Source organism: Limulus polyphemus, unplaced genomic scaffold (genome assembly GCF_000517525.1).
Source record: "Limulus polyphemus unplaced genomic scaffold, Limulus_polyphemus-2.1.2 Scaffold184, whole genome shotgun sequence".
Classification (NCBI taxonomy): domain Eukaryota; kingdom Metazoa; phylum Arthropoda; class Merostomata; order Xiphosura; family Limulidae; genus Limulus; species Limulus polyphemus.
The window spans coordinates 470595-495274 of NW_013665794.1; the positions used below are offsets into that span (position 1 = coordinate 470595).

A 24680-nucleotide genomic window follows, 5' to 3' on the forward strand; every position below is an offset into this window, starting at 1 on the left:
AAAATACATTTCAAATGTTAATTTTTCAGTAAAGCTTTATATTTTATCTATTATTTTCTCTACCCTAACTCTATACAAGAATAGTTAATTTGACCAATCTCATAACCACACCAGAAATAAATAAATAAAATAAATTGATATAAATCTAACTTACCCCTTTTTTGTTTCTAAAATGACTTCAAATTGTAATATAAAACTAAATTTGTATATCCTAAATAGCTTTAAACTCATAACAGTATACATCTATTTATACTTAAATTTTACTGTTTTATTGCCCTTTGAACCATTTATAACTACTATTTGCACAATTAGAAACATGCAGCTCACATTATGATATCAAAATACATTTTCCACTTAGTACTTACTCTGGTCTTCTTTTTCTGTCTTTGCTGTTGACTGTCGATGTCACAACCCTACTTTTAAATTAATGGTAGTAATGCACTAAATAATTTTTATTTAGTTAAATAATGCACCAAAGAACATAGAATAATAACATCTGAAAAGCAGACAACTTCCCCTAAATATGACAATTTTTCTGGCTCATACAAAGCATAATTTTTATAACCTTCAATTTTATTTGTTTACAGCTTGGCTATTAGATTTCTTCCTTACTGGCATCCCTTCTTTGATGATCAATGGGTGATATGAGTTCTGTCAGAAGGATTCGTTATCCAGTTTCTTTCCCCACCTCCTGTTTATCTTTGCCCCTCCTCGAGATCCCGTGACCTGCCAGTGCCTATTAGAAGTGGTTCAAGAATTGCTTTTGCAGTGTGCATTCGAACTGGTTCACCATCCTTCTGGGTTTTTATCCTCGTCTTTCGTTGTCCCCAAGAATACCGGGGATTGGTGGCTTGTCATCAATTTATCTTGCCTCCACTGCTTCACTGCACTCCCCAAGTTCACCATGGAGTCTTTTCTCATCCTGAGATGGGCATTTTCCTCAGGGTTGTGAATAACAAAAATTGATGTCTCCAACACTTACCTCCAAGTCCTGATAGCACATTGTTCTTGACCTTACCTTTAGTTTGCCCATCTCGGGGTGGTTTACCAAATTTGGGCTCTTCCATTTGGACTTACCTCGGCTCCTTATGTATTTTGTTGCATAGTTCTGGCTTTTGCATGTCATCTTTATGCTCTGGGGATGTGATTTCATTATTATATGGACAGCTGGCTGCTTTTGAGCAGAAATCGGCCACTCATACTCACCAACTCCTTTCTGTGGTGGCTTGGGTATGTTGGTTGATCAAATTGGAGAAGTCATTCCTTCAACCCACTATATCTAGTCCATTTTGAGGTCTTTTTCGACATGAATATCAGTTGCACTGTCTTCTCCTTGATGTATTTGTTTAGTGGAACTTTTTATTCACCATGCTCTATTGGCTCAGTCACTTAATACTTGCAAGGTTCCATCCCCTTTGGGGATGTGGCCCTCCAAGAGTGCACTGGTCCTTCACAGTTGTGCTCATATGAGATCCCTTCAGTGGGCACTTCATGAATGATGAAACCTTGCTCAGGATACTTTTTCCTCCTCCATTTCTCTTCCTAATTCCCTGCAAGACAATCTGCAGTGGTGGCTAGACAAAGCCCATACATCAGTGGGTATACAGCCTTCTCCCTCACATCCAGATCTACATCTTTTCACAGATGCATTCCTTCAGGAATGAGGGCATGGGTCAATCACCAAGAGGCTTCTAGCTGTTGGTCTGCAGACGCAGTTATCTTGCATATCAATGTTCTTGAAATTTTAGCAGTATGTTGGGGATTGCATCACTTCCTTCTTATTGCCCGTCATGGTCTGGTGATGGTTCATTCAGACGATTCTGCAGTGGTGGCACATATCAAACACCAAGGGGGAACCGAGTCCAGAGACCTGAGTTTTCAGACATTGGATCTATTATACTGGACTCATGCACATCAACATCACATTTGCCTTAAAGCATATCATGTGCCGGGTGCTTTCAATCTAGTCGTGGATCATCTTTTGCACCCTGACCAGATATATCTAATGGAGTGGGTATTAGATCCACTCATTTTCAGGGATCATTTCCATTGGTAAGGTTTTCCCCACTCGTCCACTCCACTTCTTGTCAGGTTCTTCTGATTGCTCCCTATTGGCCAGCTCAATCTTGGTTTCCAAGGTTACAACATCTGCTCTTATCACAACCTGCCCCTCTTCTACTTTCTCCCTCTTTTCTTCATCAACCTCGATCCTACATTCTACATCCCAGTCTCCACATCCTGTGGCTTCATGCCTGGCTTTGGCAAGATGATCCATTTCACACATTGAGCTGCTTCCTTGATAACAAGTTCCAAATGGCCATCTTCCATGGAAATATACCAATGCAAGTGGAAAGTCTTCTGCTGTTGGTCTGCTAACAGGGGGTTTTCTGCTGACAAGCTCTCTGTGGCTCATTTGGCAGAATTTCTTACCTGTGTCTTTGGTCTCCTTGCTTTCTCTATATCGGGCGGCCCTATCCCATACTTTCCGTTTTTCCTGATACTGTCAGGTTGTTACCTCCCCTGTTCTTATCATGCTTGTGTGTTCCTTCAGGATACAATGACCTCCCAGGCATCCTGCCCTTCCAGATTGAAACATCAGTGTGATCCTCCATGCCCTTACTTTACCTCTGTTTGAACCACTTTCCTCATGTTTCTTGTTTCACCTGTCTTTTCTTCTCTTAACTGTGGACATCAATGGTCAGATATGTTTGCCATTGATGTTTCATCTGCCCTTTATTACCCTACCTATCTTCTTCTTTATTCCGATCGTTCCTTTCTCCCTAAGACCTCAGCTAGTCAGGAGGGTTGTTCATCCTTTTCTCCTATTTCCCTTCCTTCTATATCCCATGTTTATCCTCTACCAGTTCCAGGTAGTCTTCTGTGTCTGGTCTGGATCCTTCATTGTTATGTACTGCTACCTATCGGGGTATGCACAATGGACTTTTTATCCCATGGCAATCATCCTCTCTTTGTGATCTTTCACCTTGTAACCTTACTAATTGGGTCCATCTTCCCTACTTTTTCCTCCCTTACCTTGTTTCAGGTTTCCTTCCATCAAATCCAACATCTCGTTTTATCCCTCACTTCTTGTCTTCATCGTCTGATGGACGAGATTCAACTGTCCAGCATGTGGACCACTCGCAGTACATTCATCTCCCACTATCTTCATCATGTTGGACTTTCCTCTTTGTCGGGGTTTCGTTTACCACATGTGGTTATTCTCCAGACTTTGGTGCAACTTTAACTGATAGGTTTTATTCATTCTTTTTTTTCAGGTGCTTTTATCTCCCTTTTTATCACATGGATCCTGCTCTGTGGCGAATGGTGCCTGACCAGGTATTCTGTAATTGTAAATTCATACCGTACAGCCATGTTGACTCACACTTTACTTTCCATGACTTCCCATGCTCACTGTCGAGATAGGGTGTTCCACAAGATTGCTTGATGGTGAATAACCTCATGATATTTTGCTTCATAAACATGCCCATCCCAGACTGTACCATGCATGGACTGCATAGGTAAAGCAGTAGGGTATTGCTGCCTATCCCTGCCATGCCTCAAGTGAATAACTCAGTATTGTCTGCTTTTCAAAATATGCTTTTGTGGTCACCCATTGCACCATCTCCAGTGATGATGTTCCTCTGAAATATCCTAAGCATTGTCACCCTCCTTTCCTCCAGTGGAGTATGGGAGTCCTTACCACTTTCTAGTTTTAAACCACTGAGATAGTTGACCATGGAGGCACCCTCCTGAATGAATTTCACAAATAAAGGGCTATAACCATTCAGTTGAAAGTAGACAGGTGGTGTTCTGCTGGTGTAGATGAGACGTGGCCTTCAGAGGACTTGAGCTGTCACAGTGATGGATGACGTGGCCTCCTGATAACATTTACAGAACAACTGGAGTTTAGCCGTCTTCTTCCTCAAAAATGTGGCCTACTGATACCATTTACACAACCACTGGAGTTGAGCCATTGCCTTATTGCATGACATGGCCTCCAGAGGAGTTGAGCCATCACCATACTGAATGATGTTGCCTCCTGAAACCATTTACACAACCACTGGAGTTGAGCCATCACCTTACTGGTTGATGTGGCCTCCTGATACAAATTCCACACCCACAGGAGTTGAGCTGTCACCTTCCTGGATGACATGGCCTCCTGATAACATTTACACAACAACATAAGTTGAGCCATCACCTTATGAGATGACGTGGCCTCCTGATTCCATTTACACAAACACTGGAGTTGAGACATTACCTTACTGGATGATTTGGCCTACTGATATCGTTTACATAAACACTGGAGTTGAGCCATTGAAATTGTGTTCCACCCCTTTGATTGGGAGACCTCATCCTACTCTCACGTGGATATTGGTACCCTGTGAAGGGGTTTCGGATTAGAATGAACCAATTACCATAAGTCTTCACACGAGTTCAGGTTGTCTATCATCATCCCCCAATTACTCCACCTGTGTTGTGGGTCACAGTGGTGGTACGTAGGATTGTTACGGTTCTATCCTTGACTGTTCCTTGTTCTCTTCTCATGGGGATGTTATTGCCTTTGGATAATGCTGGCCTGTGCCATAGTTGCGGCAGTTGATTCCATGCAATAGACATCCTTTCAATATCGGATGTCAATTCCTGGATCGATAGATCTGAGATTATCCTCGTGTCATACCCAGAAATCAGTGCGAGTTTTAATCCGTGATTCTTGGGTTTGAGTTGAAGATGGTATGATCCTCATCCTACTCTCATGTGGATGTCGGTACTCCGCAAGGAGATTTTAGATGTAGTTGACTTATAGAGTATAGTCCACCGTGCCCTAGCCACTTTACATCTCTCAATTTCCAACCTTAGGTCATATACATTCCACACATGGGTGAAGAGTATACCTGACTCACAAGTGGTGTGGTTCTTCTCTTCTGATCTATATCTCTTATTGTGAGGGGTATCCTTCAGATGCTTTTGGGGGTACTTCTTTCTTTCCCTCGCACCGGTCCCAACTCCTTCTCAATGTGTGGTTACAGCTAATCTTGTGAGAGGAGGTAAGTACCGTATTGGAAGTTATAATTTTCCTATACTCATACTTCCTACTTCTCCAGTGCTCACACCTTCTGCCAAACTTCGAAGTGAAGGTTCAGTAGAGGAGTTTAGAGGGAGTCACATACATCATGTGAGCATATCATGCTTTTATTGGTTCAAAGATGACACATGATGATTTACATGAGAGACATGTTGGAATATAGTAATTCCAATGGGGGGGAGCAGAAGGCTTGTGGCATGTGTAAAGAAGTTCGCATACAGAGGGTAATGCTGAATGAGAATAGCTAATCTTGTGAACGGAAGTAAGTATTTATCGGAAATACATTTTCAGTATAGGAAAATTAGAACTTTTGTTTGCCATGTAAAAGCAGTAAATTTATTAGTTTCCCTTTTTTTATGTGTTTTGCTGAAGTAATTATTTTGGCAGTCATTTTTTGATTTAAAAAAATTTCTACTGGTAATTTTAAACTATGGAAGATCACGAAAGACTATCCAGCATAAATTTAGGAATTAGTGAGAGTGCTTTTATGAAACAGTTGTACACAACTTTTAAAAGAATTACAGAGTTAACTTTTGTAAGTAAGAATAATAAAACTAATAATATCTATTTGTATTAGTTTTAACAGTATGTAGATAATTTTATTACAGAATTCCTCGCAGCAAATTGGACTAGCATTTTTAGACCTGTTATAGTATTATTGCCAGTAAGTGTTTGTGATACCTGGCTTTCAAGCCTACAGTTACAGGCATAATGTCATAGTATATAACTATATCATTTTGTGGTTTTTATTTCATTGTAAATAAAAATCTCATTTATATTCAGAAACATTTGTGGTTATCATTGTTTGTGGTGAAATTTATAAATTATTAATTTATATGAAAACAAATTCAGAAGTTGAAGAAGGTATAATGCTTCTGGGTTGTTAAGGGTTAAGAAGATAATTAACAAGGATTTGAAGTTGGTGAAAGTTCACAATATTTCAGCTAAATCTTAAAATCAGTAGTTATTTTCATAAGAAAGGTATAAAAAGAAACTGGAATTTCTATAGAGAACATAGCTTTCAAGTTCTCTAATGCATTTCCAATGGACATTATTTTAGCATTTAGTCTGCTTTAACATGGTCTTGGAATTTGATGTCCACTTGCCATGAAGGTTCTGTGGAAAGTTTAAGATGTATAGTTTGAGATTGACCTAACTTTCATTTGCAGAAGCTCGTTATAATAAGGTGGAAGTTGTGGTATTGAGCAATAAATATGTAGTCATAACAATTAGATGAGCATGGTTGATGGTGGAGGAAGTAATTTTGTAGGGCATCATGAGACCTAGATGTTCTTATGAAATATGGTTATCTCTCTGTAGTTGCTTTCAGGTTATTACTTGTTGCTTTTTATCAAAAAAATTTGTAAACATTATGTCACATTCATATTTTAGCGTGAGAATAAATGTCTGTTGGAGAGCAACATGCGACTGGAACAAGAGAATGATGATCTTGCTCATGAATTGGTTACAAGTAAAATACAACTAAGAAAGGATCTTGATATTGTAAGTACCCCTTGGTTATTTTACAACAAATTGGTTTAAATTTAAGCATTACCTTTACTGCTGAAGAGACCTTCATAAATTTAGTGATAAAAATTAAATTATTCAGCTTTGTTCATAAGTTTTTTTACCATAAGCTGATTATGATTAAAGATGGTAGGAGACACTGAATAAAGTTTATTGAAGAATTCTAATAAAAGCTGTAAATGTGACAGAGATTGCAGTAGTATTTGTATTTTTAAACAGACCATTTGAGAACCCCTTTTGTAGTAATATATGTATGTTAATAAAATAGCTTTTGTACATACACAAAATAAAATGTATGCAAATAATTAAGCATTGAGTATCTTTTAATATTAACATCATTTTTTATTATTTTTTATTGTTAGTGTTCTATCAATTTGTGATGTTTAAATTTTCAAGAAAAAGCAATTTCATTTGCTTATGAATAATAGAAATTGCCATGTGACAATTAAGTTCAAGCTTTTTTCATGAAGTAACATTTTTTTTAACTTTGTGCAATATGCCCAATTTTTCTATGTAGTTAAAGAAAAATCTGTCGCATTTTCAGTTAGTTAATCATTACTATAAGGATTGAGACTGATATATTCATATCCTTGTACATAAGAAAGATATAAATGAAGCACTATTGAGACTAGTTTGTAGATATTATTTGAGGCCCACTCTGGCTATTTTTAATATTTTTTTGGAATTTACATTTTTGAACATATAGGTTACAATTCCTTGAATTACTTAGGCCCTTTAAGAGTTAACAACCTTATTGTTTTGAACAATGAGGTGATTAATTGTTTTGGAGGAATTTATGGTTGGTTGCTTTCCTTCCTTCCTTCCAAATGAGCTCATTCATGTATTATACAGTATATATCAAACTGAATTTTTAGATTTTGTATTTACTTCTTTATTGCTTTCTAATGTAATATAATCTTTTTTACAAAGTCAATAATCTTCTAATCCTCCTGGCTGTCCTTTTTTGTTCTATTTTCTACAGGAAGTTCCTATCTTATTGTTATCATTTTCACTTTTGAAAGATTCACATTCATTTCAAGTTACTTTTGTCTCCTGTTTTTCTTATTTCAGGAGGAAATAGAACCCTGTTATATAAAGTGTTTTGACCCATTCTCCTGTTGTCTCTATGGCTAAGATACATTGTAAATTTAAATTATTAGTAATTATTAGTAATCTGTAAAGAAACCTTAACCAGAAGTGTGTGTTTTTGGTAGATGCTTTATAGGTGTGAATGGCTGCTATTTTGCCAGCTATGAATGGGTTAAAATGTTGAAGTTTATTACATATTTTAAGTCATTTGATGACTTTAATGGATATTTATTTCACTTCTTGAAATCATAAAGAGTGAATGTTTTGAGTAGTAAAGCAAGTCCTTTTTGTGGCAATCTTGCAGTATAACACTTCATAATTTGCTTCTAATATAAAGACGACTGTTTAGTGAGTATTTTGTTTAATCTAAGTAATAAGTTTTCTCTTTAATTGGGATTTAAATAGAAATTATCTGGTAAAATGCCATTTCAGTGTACATAGAATAAAACTATATTTCTTCATTTCTTATAATAACAGCAAAGTAAGATTGTTAGTTATTCTAGAAGACATAAGGCACTTCTATATAAAGAATAATGTTTTCACAAAATAACACTGTATATGAACTGATCACAGACTGAAGACAAGGCTGAAACCCTGACAAAAGAATTACTCATAGCTAAAACTTCATTGAACGAAGCTGAAGAAGAAAAGAAAAGACTGGAGACAGAAGTAGGCCAGGTCAGATGATGATGATAAACAACTTTTTTAAGTAAACAACTCAAGAGGCTAAGTAGTAGACTGTCAAACTCGTGGAACACGTCCTCAGCCTGATTTTAACTGATGGCCAGATTATATACTGTTTTATGTTATTTGAAAAGAAGTCTTTCATATTATTCTACACTTAAGATGATAGGCAAAAAAAAAGTTGCAAGAAATAAGCGAGTTTTTTATTGAGATGAAGTCTACATTTATGATTGAAGCCTAAATACAATACAGAGGATTAAGTGACTGCTGTAAATATTTCTTAGGCTATATCTTTTTTCATAAGTCCACATAATTTAAGTTAATTAGTTTATGAACCAATAAAACAAAAGGATAATAAACGTTGTGGGATGAAATATTAATTGTTATATGAAATGTTAATTGTACAGATATTCTAGTAAAGTCAATCTACTAGTGTACTGTAATTATAAATCACCATTTATATTTATTTTCACAGAAATAATAAGAATGATGAAAACTATTTCTAGTGGCACACATGATAAAAGTAAACTGCTTAATTCCTGTTCAGGTTTTCTCCCCTAATCTTAATTTGTTTTAACAGGAGAATATTGTTCCTTTTTTTTTACTACAGTTTGAATATGTCGTAATTGTAAGAGCTTTTTAGGTAAGTTTATGTAGTTTGTATAGAATAATTTAGAAAAAAAAGCTGTTCAATTGTCATTTGAATGATAATGCTGATCAAATGTTAAATAGATTTTTCATTTTAAGTTAGATTCGTGTTTTACCTAAAATAGTTTAGCAATATCACTGGATACAAGTTTTTATAAACTTGTACTTTACAGTTACACCAAACTACATTGGTTTGTAGTTTACATAGTTTATTTGGTGACATACTATGATATATGTGTACAGTATAATGTTAATTTTCTTTAAACATCAACTGCATATGTTTCACCTCCAATATGCTGCAATTTGAATATATACATACCTGATGTGCTTTACAAATACAGTAACTAAAATGTTATAATGCATATTATAGACAGAATTTTGTGGATTTCTAATATTAACTAGGCAGAATACTTTTATAATTAGTTATAACCTTTTATTTATTTAACTTTTTGTCTGCATTGTGTGTATATTGCTAATTTTTATTCCTTGTAAGTCTTTACTCTTTACCTTCACTGTTTGTATTAGTTTTTCTTTAGTTATAAGCTTTCAAGTTTGATTTTCATTGTCAATATTAGTTTTTATCAGTTATAAGCTACATCTTTGATTTTCATTGTCGATATTAGTTTTTTATCAGTTATAAGCTACAACTTTTGATCTGCATTGTTTTTATTACTTTTTCTCAATTTTTCTCATTGAAAGAGTTTGTTTTTTACATAAAATTCAATTTCACATACTTAAGAAGTATGGAATATTGATGTTCTACTGTATTTATGTTTATATCATATGTAGAATTAAATTTTAATTCATATGATTTAAGATCAAGGCCATTTAATAACCTCAAGTGCTGTGCGATGATATTTGATTGTAGTGTTTTTTGTACTCTTGCCCCATGAGCATGACTTTTTACCTCAGGCTTTTTTTGAGAGATCCTCACAATGTATCAATTTATTATGGAACTTGCAAGTGATTTTAAGTACAAATCAGTTGGTTCAGTTTTCAAGGGAGTGTTGCCTCTTAACTGAATTGCTTTAAAAGATTTTATATGAACCCTTTGCATGTAACCAAAAAGTTCTTTATAAGTATATATTTTCTAATTTACTGCAGCTGCAGTGAGAATTGCTTTGGTATTGATTAGGGATGCATGGGTAGTAAAATTTGGTCTAATACTAGATCTGGGTACCCAGCCACTAAGCCTCTGCTGGGGCTGGGTGTTAACCGGGACCAGGTCCCCCCCCCAAAAAAAAACATACACAAAAATTAGAAACAAAAACAAAATTGATGTTTATTGCATTTAACTGAATAATCACCAATAAAATTTTATAGTTTTACTTTCAACTTTCAAAATTAACTAACAAAAATTTACACACCATTTTGCAAAATGCCTGTATTTTTGAAATTTGTTTATATTGTACTTGAGGAACAGTAGCATTTCAGCGTTTTCGGATAAAAGCCTTGACCTTTCGTGTGTGATAATGTTGCCAGTGGTGCCAAAAGCCCGTTTACTGTCTACACTGTTCGGAGGTGCGGAGAGATAATGCCTTGGTATCCTGGCCATTGTGGGAAATTGAGCATCATCTGACTTCCAAATGTGAGGCCAGTGAAAGTAAATGCAGAAACAGTGATGTTGACATGTTTTAGAATCATTATTCTGATTAATGCCTAGCCCCAACTTCTCAAACCCTAACCCCTATTGTTCTCAAAACCCCCACCTTACCCCAGAAATCCACTTCTCAAGCCATGCCTGTTATTAACCTCTATTGTTCTCTGAATCCCCAGCTTTCAGCGGGGAGTCAGTCTTTGTTGCTCAGAACACGTTTTTTTAACTAAACCAATTATTGACTGTAACTTTCAGTACTGTATAAATTGCTACAAAGATTAGGGCTTAGATGCCATTTTCAATTACCCAGAATAGGCTGTTTTTAACTTAGACACTCGGCCAGAGCCAAGTATTACCGGGTAGCCCAATATCTGACTGGGTACCCATGCATCCCTAGTATTGATATAATTGTTCTGTGTGCTGAAACTTGTTTTTTCAAGTTAAAATTTTATACAAAGATTAAAACTACAAAATGTGAATAATAATTATTTTTTATGGACTTTGCAGCTGAAAGAGGTGTGTCGGCGAGAACTCCAACGAACTGAGACAGAAATTTCTCGGAATACTGCTATCATATCAGAGTACAAACAGGTAGTATTTCTATTAAGAATATTTTTATTGAATCAGAAAAATATTATTGGTCATGTATTACTCTTCATAATATAGCTAACTTTGTTTTCCACCATTGACAAACCTTTTCAATCTTAATAAGCCCATAGAGCCTTAAGAATGCTCACAGCACTTGTGCAGGCCAAGACATAGTTGCGAGTATTACATTGGCCTCTTTACTATCAGCTTACTGCTTCATCACATTTTCGGTATGCTTGTGGTCCTGATCTTCCTGGAAGATGAATCCCTGTTCAATGAATCATGTTTCTGAAGAAATAGTATACTGGATCAGAATCTGCTTGTACTTGTTAGATGTCAGGGTGCCATCAGTTTTATATAAATCACCAACACTATGCTTCACTGTAGATATTGTACATTAGCTATAATACTCTCATCTTCTATGTTGTTAAACAAATTGTCGTTGAACAATACAAACTTGAATTTCTTTGTAAAAAGCACATACATCCAACTTTGCACATTCCACTGTTTGTGGTACAGTACCTATTTCAACCTCTTTCTTTCATTACATTTTCTCAGTAGTAGTTTTCAAGTAGTTACATGTCCATTGAGACAACTGTACCAGAGTATATCTTCTTATTCTTGAGGTAACATTCACACCTGTATTTACAGTAATGTCATTGGCAAGACCTGTATTCAATTGTTACCTGTCTTGTAAAGAACATATCCATAAATAGATATTACCAATTTTGGAGGGTTTTGGTTTTGTATCTCAAACACTTCTATTGTTAAAAGTGCTAATTTCATGTACCCTCTTCAGAGTCTTGCATACAGCTTTTGTATGTAGTATGCTCGACCAGCCAAAACTGGTTTTTCCATGTTTTTCGTGCTGTATTTCAGACAGTCAGTCACAGTTTAAACTATCACCTTGTAACTGTGTTCATATGATAAAGGAGTGGCATGCCCATAGAATTGGTCTTTTAGTCCTTTAACCTAACCATTTCTGTAATTATTTTCAATACCATGTATGTATCTAATTTTTTAAAATAAAAGAACCTGAAAATTTATGTTCAAAGAGGATACAACACTTCTTCACACAGTTAAACTTTTTTCCCCATGTGGCTGCCTTAGAGACTTGTATGCCACTAGCCTTTAGACAACTCCCACCTAATTATGCAGCAAAAGCCCTCCACCAATAGAAGGGAAACATATCTCCTTGCATGCAAACTCCCTGTATGCTTTTGCACTTGTGAATCTTTATCATTTTCCTCGGTACTGACCACATCAGATGTATTTTTTCTTTTTCAATTTAACAAGACTTGCAATGTTTACTTAATTTAATTTTCTTTTCTTTCAGACTATGAGCTCACTAGTTCATGTAGCATCTACTACATGTGTAATTAACTTATTTCCTCACACAGGTTATATATCAACTATGGTTTATGGAGGAACATTGACTGAAGCTGATGTGATGGCCATCGTGCATAGGGTAATGGGTTCCCTTTTGCAGCTAGGACTTTCAGCTCCACTCCCTTCTTCAGGCATTCCTTCCCTTCATTTTAAGTCGAGAATGTAGAGGACAAATTTGATTATTTGCTTCTCCTGGTTATACTTTGGGAACTTCTCTCCCTGTTGAAGAGAACCTTTAAACTTTCTCGCATTATCAGACATCAGTTCCAAAATACACTTATCTCCTCTCATAATTTAGCTTTTATCCCAACAAAAGGTTCACTTCTTTGCTCATCCATGCATTGGTATGAATTCTACCTCACTTGCTCCAGTCTTTACACCTAACTATGTTGTCCATAACAATTTTAATATTGTTACTTTTTCTCTACCTACGTCAATGCGCCCTCTGTACCCAATCTGTATATAAGCTCCCCCTTTATTCTTTCTTATTCACTTTATCTCAACGGCAAAAATTATGAAGACGACCTTCAGTGTTTACTGCGGATTTCTCGTCACCACTATTACTACATCTCCCTCATTTACTTTTGAATTATTTTGGACCTTTTTTGTGGGGCTTGAGTTTATTGTTTATTTTCTTGATTTTACAATAAAAAAAAATATTTTGGAGTCATTTTTCGAATATGAATACTCTTGTTCACGTCTCAGACATGGAGTCACCCCTGATGCTCCTCCTCTACCACCCTTATATATAGAGAGGTAGTCTTACATGCAGTCTGATGCTTTTTCTCCTATTGGTTCTGAGGCTGAGATTATGGGAGTTCAAGGGCAGACTAGTTAGTATTTAGACTAAATTTTTTTTCAGTAGCTTCCTTTGCTCAGACAGCTACTCATGAACTTCAGAGGGACATTTCGTCTTGTGCACCCTTTTTACAACTACTACACCATGTTTGTAATCTTTTGAGTATTTCTCCTGTAGCTTATGGCTCTTCACCTTTATTGGAGAAACTGGTTTGTCTGATTACCTGGTCCTTCCACCTTCATCAGACATTGCTGTGCATGCAAGGAGATTTGCAGATCAATTGAGGGAGGGTGCTGCCATGCCTTGTCCTCCTCATTTATTGGATAAGCATGCCCTGGCTTTCTGTTGTTTGGAAAACCATTATTTGGACTCTTCAGAGGTTAGACCCTCTACTTTCTGTTTGAGGCTCTAGACAAGATGCTACTGTTCATCTTAATCAATCTCAGTTTTCGAGAATTCATCTGTCACTCACAACAGTTTTACGTTTTTTTATCATCTTTGCAACTGTTGTCTGAGGCCTATCATAGATCACCTGCTCAATTTTTGGAGGATCGTAGTTATTTATTGACTTCAACTTTGGTCAGGTTATCAGCTTCTGCTCTCTCCTTTGGTTGGTTTATTGCTAGGATCTTTTGGAGAGAGATGCCTTACTGGAAAGAGTTTGCCTTCCTACATCAGCCCTTGGAGATCTCAGAGAAGCTCCTTTTCTCAGACAGTCTGTTTTTGTGGGAATTCCAGACTTCATGGAATCTTGAGTAGATGTGGCCTGTCTACATTCTTCACTTTCTACATTGGCTTCTTGACTGTCCCAAAGTTCTTCTACAGGATGGTTTACTGCATTTTCCTTTCAAGTTTCCAGACCTCCTGCTTCAGGGCTGTAATCCATTGGAACACTAGGCAATTTTGACCTTACCAGTGGGGATCCTCCTCCAAGGTGGAATGCAGATTTCAGTGTTGGTGACTACCTTATGGGGTCAGGTCCTGTGGTGTCTTGTCTCGGAGGTTTTGTGTTAGTATGGGAGACGTTTACCACAGATTAGTGGGTTATTCAAGGTCTCAGAAGTGGACTGGTCATTTAGTTCACATCTCCTCCTCCTCTGTCACTCATACCAGTTGGCTTTCGATTCTCCAAGTACCCTCTTACTTCCAACTGTCAACACAAGCCATCCAGGATCTTCTGCACAAAGAGGCCATAGAATGCATCATCTCCTCTCTCTCAAGGGTTTTTATTCCTTGCTGTTTGTAGTACTGAATAAAGCAGGTGATTGACGATTGGTCATCGATCTTTCTCGTCTCAATCTCTTCCTCTAGCCTTCTCAGTTCATTGTCGCAGATGCTTATCTTCATATCCTGATCCTCAAGTCTTCAAGGCACTATTTCTGTTTTGCACAGGACAACCAGTTTTGTGCACTACCATTAGTCCTTGCATCTGCTCCATACATTTTTTTGCAGGAGAGTCGGAGCTTTTTCACATCGTCTTCACTCCCTCAGCATTCACACTCACCATTATATGAATGACTGGCTTCTTCTCGCCCATTCCTGCCATTTGGCAGAACTGCACACTCAAACTCTGTTATCAGATGCTGTGAGAGCTGGGTTTCTTATTAAAAAGGAGATGTTTGTTCTTACTCCCACACAGTACCTCATCCATTTAGGGGTGTTTCTCAATTCCAGAGTAAGCGAGGCCCAACTTTCTCATCTATGCCTTCAGATTATGGAATGGGCAGTCCTTCAAATACATTTGTCTCCTTCTCCACCAGCATGCACAGTTCTATCTCTTTTGGGGATGTGAGCATCCTTAGAACCACTCATTCCTTTAGGACGATCCCATATGAGAGCCCTTCAATGGTCGTTATGAGACCAGTGGAACATTTGCACATGTATGCTGGATTGTCCAGTGAGACTGTCAGATTCCAGTTTGCTGGACCTCTGGTGGTAGTTGAACAGGGACAACAGAACATTAAATGTCCTTCTACCACCTCCATGGCCAGAGATACATCTGTTCACAGATGCTTCTCTTCAGAGATTGGATAGTAGAGGAAGCTTCTCTCCACATCAATCTGTTAGAACTTTTAGCAGTTCCACGAACTATGACTCAGGGTCTCAAATTATTGTGAGGTAAAGTGGTAATGCTTCATTTGGACAATCCCACAGTAGCTTCACATATTTCAAAGCAAGGGGTCACTCACTCCAGATCTCTTTGTTTTTGAATAGTGGATATTCTTCTTTGGGCACACAACCAGATTGTTCTCCTTACTTGTCATGTTTCACGGGTAATGAATCTAGTGGCTGATCAGTTATCTCATCCAAACAGAGCTCTTGCTATGGAATGGATGCTTCATCCTCAAGTTTTTCATTGGATCATGCTCTTGTCTAGGGACATCATAGATTGATGCTTTTGCCACATACTGGAATGCTCAGTTCTCTTACTTCTGGTCTCCAGTGCCTCATCTTCTGGCTTTGGGAGTAGATGCTCTCAGCCAGAATTGGATGGGTCTTCATCTTTGTGCATTCTCTCTGATTTATCTGCTTTGTAAGGTTCTGGTACTGATTTGCTCATTGTTCTGTGGAGTGCTACTGGTGGCATCATATTTGCTGGGTCAGTCCTGGTTTCCACTCTTCCAGTATCTTCAGGAGTGTCCCTGGCCATCTCTCTTACGTCAGCCTTGGTCAGATATTTTTTACTACTTGTATGTAACATTGCTTACTGATACTTTTGATGTGTTTGGTATACCTTTATTTATATACTTTCGGTATTTTCACATAAACTGTCATATTTTTTATTTGTTGTAGATCTGTACCCAGCTAAGCACTAGATTAGAGAAAGAGCAGAATACCAATAAAGAAGCAATTGAACAACTAAAGGTAATAGTTATTGTTTCTGATGCCTATTACTTAAATGTAATTTTTTCCCATGTAAAACAGTTGCAATTGATAATATATAGATACTCCCGTATTATATCTTGTGAATAGTTTTTAAACGGTGTATTAAATAATTACTATTATGATTGTTTAATTACAAACTTTCACAAGCTATATGCAACTTTTGAACACAAATTTTACTGACAAAATGTAGCTCTAAGTGCTACTTAGTTTGGAAAAACTAACCACAATTTTTGATCAAATAGACCACACTGAAGACTTGTGATCAGTGCTTTAAGCTTTTGGAAAGTCAAGACATCTTCAGGCAAAGGTGTCAGAAGAAGATCTACTCTTCTGGGAAGACTACTAAATTATTGGACACAGACAAACAAATTAGGGAGCTAGAAATTGAACTTGCTCAGACCAAGTTAGCTCTGGTTGAAACAGAATGCAAAAATCAGGTAAAGATCTTGTTCAGGAAGGCTGTTATAATTTGATGATTTGTGTCATTGTCTTGATGATCTTTCTTATATCATTCTTTTAAGGACTTAAGTTATTATATATTATGAACAGTCCATATAATTAGTACAGTTTTATATAAAGCTTCAAATAAGTGTTTTCAGAATTCATAACAGTTTTTTTTAGCACAAGCCAGACCGGCATCTTGATGTGGATCCATAAAAAATGAGTCATTGCAGAAAGGTTTGTATTGTTTTGATTAGACAAAAAGGAGATGTTTGGCAATATTTTTGAGGTCTAGGTTACTGGACCAGACTTGTGGCCTAACCTGAGACCATGAAAGTCAATTTATAAATTTAAAGTAAAACAGTGTAGCAGTGAAGCATGCTTGAAATGCTTCAGGGTGTGGTTGTGAATGTGATGATTTAAATGAAGTGATTAAGCTAAACCATGGGACCAGATCGGATGATGAAAGACCTTATTTGAAGATATCCCAAGCTGAATCGGAGATTTGTCAATTGATTACTGGCTTGACACGAAATATAAAAAAGTGGGCACAATAGTATCATTATCTTCAAAACAGGGGATTGGAATCATATATATATAAGAAATCTTTAGTTGTGTCAAACTAGCACCACAGTAAAGCCCAAAGATGCAACGATGAGGTTGAGATTCATGATGCATTACAAGATGATTTTCTCAAATTAAAAATGCCATTTCTACAGTGGAAAGTAAATATAAGAAGGATAGTATAATGCTGAGTATGGTACCATCATTGTATAATCCATATAGATTTCATCATGTCTTATTTTCATTAACATTTAGTTGTTTTTTTTTAGTTTTATTAGTTGTGCCAAGCTTCATTCATTGAGATCTATTTAAGTAACCCTAAATCACTGGTTTCTGGAATGATCCCTCCTGTTGACCATCTTAGGCTCAGTACTAAACGATGCTGGGATGACTTGCTGGCAGGTGTTAATATATATATATACTGTATATATCCTGTTTTTTACTGCAAAGTCAGTAAATGATAAGTTTTTTTTATCAATTTTGAAAGCTGTGTTAATTTTCCATATCAAACATTTTTTGTCTCCAATTTTGATGACGGAATTTCCTAATAAACATTTTATAAACAAGATAATTTTGTAATGATGACCATAGATGAGTGTAAACTTTCTGTAAGTTTATTTTAACGGTAAAATCCTTAAAGTTTATGAATTATTTAGCTTACCCTTATTTATAAAGCAAGGTGAGCTAAAAAACAAGCATTGCATTTAACACTAGTCTTCACTTCTTTTGACATCTTTGGAAATTTAAAGCAAATCAGCACCATATTTGCCAGGGTCCTAACGCTGTGTTTAAGTAAATTGTGTGCATTGTAATAAAAACAAATTTAAAACTATTCTGTAAGTTGATTGATTTCAAATTAGTTGCTTTGTTTTCAAATAATATCTATTATCTTTATACAAGAAGTGGATTTACGTCTGATTGTTTTTTTTTTATATGCTAAAATTATTTCTATAATCCATAATGCTTACTTTTCAAATTGCATACACATTTTTCATGTTATTTTAAGTACTGTATTGGTGCAATTAATGCTTTTTTATGATACCCTTTCTTACACACACCTTAAAATGACAATGTAGATTAGTTTAATATTGAAACATATCCTATAATAATGACATATTGATTATTTCATATTTTTGCCCATGATTTTTTATTTTATGCTAATTGAATAATTATTTTTTCACTGTTGTTGTTAGGATTTAACCCATCAACTGAATTCTGCTCTTCAAGAATTGCAAGCATCCAGAAATACATGGTTTCACAAGACGTTATCCTCCATACGTGATGCAGCACGCAAAGAGATAGGAGGAACTGGCCGAGAAGGCAAGGAGAGAGAGGCAACCTGATCCTTGTACATTTTGAAAGCTTTTTATACAGTTATGCTAATTCACATTTATAAAAGTAATGTACTCACATTTTCTGTAATTCATAGTTTAATGCTAAGATTAAAAACTGTGATTTTATTCATAGTTATCAAATTATAGCCTTATTACTTAAATACAATATTGCTGGTGTCCTGTAAAATGTGGTTGTTTTTTTAGCAGTCGGCTGAGAGTTAAAGAATTATTTCATTGTAAATAAAAAAATCAGGGAAGTTGTATAACATGAAGTACTTATCATAAGTGAAAGTAAAGATTTATTGTTGGGTTGATGATCCAAATGATAAAGTGGTAAAGAAATCTTTGTTGTTTTAAGGTTGTTATTCAGCTAGTAAATAACTATGGAAATATAGAACTGTTTATAAGAACCTAAAAAAAGCAAAATAATATTGAATATACCTTTGTAATTACAGCATATAATACATGCAACACACACACACACACATATGTACATATACTGTAAATGATATATCTATGAAAATTTATTTTTTTATTTCTGTTAGACATTCCAGATTTTTTTTTGACAATATTTAAACACTCACCTTACCAGTAGCAGAGCAATATTTGTGTAGTGCAACTTGTAATGCTCATTGTTATGTTTTTGCTATCAATTTTAACAAATGCAAGGATCCTGTAATTTTTGGTATTAAAACGATCTGTTACAGCTTTTTAAAGATTTTTGAGAAGTATTGGTTTTGATTGTATATCAGTTTTCAACTTGTAGAAAAAGCCTTTCTTTTGTTTCAGTTAGATGGTTAGACATTTCCTTTCTTATTTACACTGATTTGTTAGTTTTAATTTATGCACTAAAAATGAATGGTAGTATCAAAACTTTATAAAATATTTTTTAAGTTTTTGTTTGTTTTTAAACAAGGACAAGAGAGAGAGAATTTTTATTAGAAATTGAAATATTAATCGAAAATGTAATATTTCTTCCAAAAAGAATTTGTTGATTGATAATTTCATTGATATATAATAAGTAAATTGAATGATTACAAAAATGATTGAAAGAGAAATGTATTATTATATATTGTTTAACACTGTAGTAAAAATAGAAATGTATATATAGAAGTAGATTCTGTATGTATACATGTACTGTACTTTTAGCTTCAGAAAAACATTATTCAAGTTAAATAAAAAAATCAAAATATTGAAAATGTGTATTTTTTTTAACACGAGCATAGTTATATGGTGGGGAGGGACCAATGCAGCTGGCCTGGATTTGATGCACTGAGTACTGGAAGCTTAATCAAGAAAATTTACACCAATTTTTCATTTATCCATTTGATTTTGTAGAAATTTGTGACTGTGTGCAGAAGTGCTATACATAGATGGAATAAAATTATATGAATAACCAAGAAATGTACCTGTGTTGAAGATTAAAGTATGTGAAACAATTAAAAGCAAATATCATCTCTTAAGGTAAATATATAGTCCACAAAACATGTAAAAATATTTTGCCAAGTAATTCGTAACTGTTCCTTCTCTTTTTTTTTTTTTTCTACTGGTTTGAAAGTAACAGTTATTTTCCAGTTTTGGTGCTGTACTTTAGTTCAATTTTTGGTTACACATTGGACATTTTACCATAACAACAAATTTGTGTAAAGATCTCATAAGGTAATATGAGTATATAACAAAAAGTATCAAGAAGAAATACATTGACATTGTTTAATGTTTTGTAGGTAGTGTGATACTAACAAACAGTGATAGATTTTGAGTAGGGTATGTAACAACCCTTTCCATTACAAAATATTCTTAAACTAGAAGTATGCTTAAAAAATGTTAAGTTTTAACTGATATTAGAATCCATTTGTAGACATACTAGCAGAGCAGCTGCTGGCTTCACTTACTGTTAGAAAGGCATTATAAGTCCAGCATGGCCTTATATGTTCTTTTCGAAGGCATCTTTTAACTCTGAGTTTGCATCACTTTGCTAACTTTTCATAGAAAGTATCCCACCTAACTCATGATTGCAAAGAGAGTGTAAGAAGATGAAAAAAAAGGATTATTTTTTCTAATAAAATACAGTTGTAACAGTAGAATTGTAATTGGCACTGTTAATATATACATGTGTTTCTCCAATATGGTAAAATGAAGACGTTGTGTGTGGCTATTAAACTTTTTTCAGTAACCTTGATATCACTACACGTTTGTTAGTAAAGATCCATAAAACTGTGTGATTGTTATTGTAAGCAATGTGGTGTGTATTTTAAAAATTGGCATTTGGCAATATATTTTTACATTTATGTACAACTGGGAGTCAAAAAAAAATTATAATTATACTCGACAAAAAGTGCAGTGAATAAGCAGAAAATAGTAATCACCTTGGTATCATTTTGTGTGTTGTTCACAACTAAACTTAAGTAGTTTTTTTGCCAGATGAAGTTCAAATAATATTAACTTTGTTGTGATCATCAATTTGAGATTATGATTAATGGAAATATCATATTGTACTCTTTTTTTTTTTTTATATAACTAGGACAGAATATAAACTTATTTAGTAACTTTTTTATCTACAGGTTTCAATATCCTTTTATGCTGGATGTGGAAGAGTTATAAACTTATACAAATTCTCTTCCTTAAATAAAGGCTACACATAGCAATCCCATTTGAGCTTAATTTTGTGTGTGTGTGTGTGTATGTGAGGGGGGGAGCAGATTCTTAAGGAGGTCCAGGATTTATACAACCTCAGCAAGCTCTTGGATCTTTCTAAAGGGAATATGTATCCTGGCAGTGAATTATACTCACTTTAGAACATGCATGCATACAGTAAAATGTAAAACTAGTATTTTATTGTGTCAGGTTCTTCTATCCTTCTTGGAGAGTGTCCTGCTCTTCCAAAGAGTAGTATAGAGCCTTTTACAAGGTATTACGATTTGGGAGTGTCTCTCCTTCGAATATGTTTAATAGTAATGATCGTTGGCATAGGTAATTAAGGATTGTGGGATACCACACTAGTATTTTGATCTGAAAGAAAATTGGGGTACCTTCCTGATTCTCTATTTTGACATGTTATGGATTTTGTCTTCATTCTGTGCAAATATTTTTTTCAAATCCAATTCTCTACTACAATAGCTATTTGCAGTTTTTAATACCATTTATAGACGTTGGGCAGTTAAGTGAAGACTTACTCATTCTATGAATAAAGATTTTATTTTATTTGTACACTTATTTAGTACTTTAGAGTTATTTAATATCTACTACTATCAGAAAGTATCAACTATTGCTTGTTTGAAGAAAAAATGATAAATATACATCCAAACAACTGCTGATAATATTGATTAATTCAACATTTTAGACTTAATCACTTCATAAGTATCCCAACCCAGGCAGATTTGTTATATTAAAAGTGTTACACATGATAATGATTTAATTGAACTATTATGCTTAGTATAATGATTTGTCTGTTCGCTATAGTATGTCAGTTATTATCCTGGTTTGCTGCAGGAGTGAAGATAATATACCCATAAAGCTTTCTGTTCGATAGATGGTGCTATCGTAATGATTAATCTTGTGGTTTAATTTGGAAAAAAGCTTAGTAAAAATTAACAGGTTTTCTTTGAGTTTTTATCACACGTACGCTTTCAACACCCAAGAATATGAAAAACAAACCTTCAAGATTACTCCCCCACACATTATATCAGCTTTTCTAAATACTGTTTATGTACTATATTTAATTGTGCTACTGTATATCTAGTCCTGCTTCTGAAACTGGAAGGCAAGCTCATTCCTTGTGCGGAACAACTTCTCAGTAGTGTTAAATAACTACTTCCGTTTACATTTATCATTTCTGTTTGGTAATCAAATTGATATACATTAGGTTTTGGACATACTGTTGATAACGTCAACTCATTTATAACATTGAATAACCATGTTCCCTATGTTTGTATTTTATCAAGATAAAAGTGCTTCGGGATGATAACTTTCTTTTCACATAACTCTGGGACTTAAACTTTATCGCTGTAAAATGATAGCTAATAATGCAAATGTTTTAGAAATCGTTTTCTTCAACATACATTCTCTTTAATTTAATAAGTACTTTTTTAAAAGACAAAGGGGTGTGTGTTTATTTAAAGCAAAACTGCATCAGGCTATCTACTGTATCTACTAAGGAGAATCCAAGACCTGATTTTAGCATTGTAAATCCGTAGACTTATCGTTGCCCCACCGGAAATACGACAAAGTGGAATGAGTTACTACATCAAAGTATGACGAATGACCGACTATATTAGGTTAACGGGAATCAAGAGAAGGATTAAAACAGTGTTCAACGTTTTATTTTATCAAATTCTTTATCAACTGCATAATTGGCATATTTTTATTTATCATATATGAATCCGTAACCTTATACGAAATAAGAAGTAGGGTATGTGGTGATAGGAGCCAGTATTTATCTTCCAGCGAGATGATTTAATGAGATAAATCTACAGAAATTATATAAGCCTTTTGGTGATGCTACATAAATCATAAGAGTCGACAGAATTATTGAAACCCGAGACATACAGATGAGGTAGTATAGATATGATGAAACACTGAGTGCAACAGTGAGAACCAGTTTAGTATCTGATGGCCAGATGACGAACGAGGTATATCTGTTTGTGTTGACTGATGGGATAGTGATAAAGTTCCCCATAGCAAGAATAAAGGTGATCACTTCTTCTTCTTTCTGGGTCTTCCAAATTTCTATTTCCAATCACCATGTCATAGATGCAATCACAAGAGCTCAAGAAAAGAAAAGGAAGCAAGATATCACGCCCCTGCAAGTCTCAAAAGACATCTCAAATCTAGTCCTACAGAACTGAAGGAAGCACAGAAGAAAGACCCTTCACTGCAGAAACTTTGAAATAGTGCCTGGGAGAAAGCCAAATTCAAGATTAAGGGGAAAAGGACTTACAGAATAGAGGACCAGAAGGTAGTACTGCACTGGATCTGTCAAGGCAGTTCTATTGAGGAAGTTAAACAGATCATAGTACCAATAAAATACCAGACTCAAGTGATGAAATTGGCTTACAAGTCAATTGTGAGAGGAGCAAAGAAGATGGCAGAAAGAATCACTAACAACTTCCATCATCTGGGGCTCATCAGAGTTTTGACAGATTCTGCAGGTCATGTAACATTTGTCAAAGAACAGTACCTAGAGGGAAGGTAGCCAAGGTGTCACTGGGTAAGATACTTCTCATAGAACAGCTCTTCAGCAGAGTAACTGTGGACTTTACACCTGCTATCTGACAAGGGAAACCAGTATGTGCTGACAGTAGTCAATCATGTGACACGTTATCGAGAAGCCATAGCACTGCCGGAGATAGAGTGGCAGAAGCCCTCCTAGAAGTGTTCTGCAGAGTAGTCTTTCCAAAAGAGGGACCCAGTTTACTTCAGAACTGATGTAAGAGGTGTGCGGACTCATCAGCATGTGGCAGCTCTTTATCATCCAGTACAACCTCAGATGTAATGGACTTTCTGAAAGAGTCAATGGAGTGTTAAAGAGCATGCTGAAGAAGATGTGCTAGGAGAGACCACGTGACTAGGACATGTTCCTGAATTCAGTATTACTTGCTTACCGAGAAGTCCCACAAGCCAATAGAGGATTTTCACCCTTCACGTTACTGTACAGAAGAACAGTACAAGGTTCAATGCAAATATTGAAAGAACTGTGTACAGGAGAAGAAGAACCAGAAGTGAGGAACACATACCAATATGTGTTAGATTTCGGAAACCGACTGGAGGAGATCTGTTGACTGGCTCGAGAAAGCTTGCATGTAGCTCAAGGCAATCAGAGCACTTCTGTGGAAAGAAGGTCAAGGATCGATGTTTCAAGGTCGGACAGAAGGTCTTGCTTTTACTACTCACAGACAACAACAAACTCACCCTGCAGTGGTGCAGCTCTTGAGACACAGATGGACAAGGCAGGTGTAGCTGCCATAGACACAGAACCAGAAGATGGTGACTTTATAATAGAAGATGAAGACCTATTAGACCTAAGACCACTGGGTGGAGATGAGATGACAACAT

The 24680-nt window shown here is 35.5% G+C and overlaps 1 protein-coding gene across 1 annotated transcript in view; it reads left to right on the top strand.

The window, feature by feature from the left end:
• LOC106478143 (rab GTPase-activating protein 1-like) overlaps positions 1 to 19822 on the top strand; it is a 59901-nt gene extending 40079 nt beyond the window's left edge. Inside the window, exons 10-15 of the mRNA XM_013938661.2 lie at positions 6476 to 6586; positions 8273 to 8377; positions 11136 to 11219; positions 16198 to 16269; positions 16533 to 16727; positions 18489 to 19822. Of these exons, the coding sequence (XP_013794115.2) occupies positions 6476 to 6586; positions 8273 to 8377; positions 11136 to 11219; positions 16198 to 16269; positions 16533 to 16727; positions 18489 to 18638 (717 nt within the window). The 3' untranslated portion in view covers positions 18639 to 19822. The remainder of the gene's footprint in view (positions 1 to 6475; positions 6587 to 8272; positions 8378 to 11135; positions 11220 to 16197; positions 16270 to 16532; positions 16728 to 18488) is intronic.
• The last annotated feature ends 4858 nt before the right edge of the window (positions 19823 to 24680 follow it).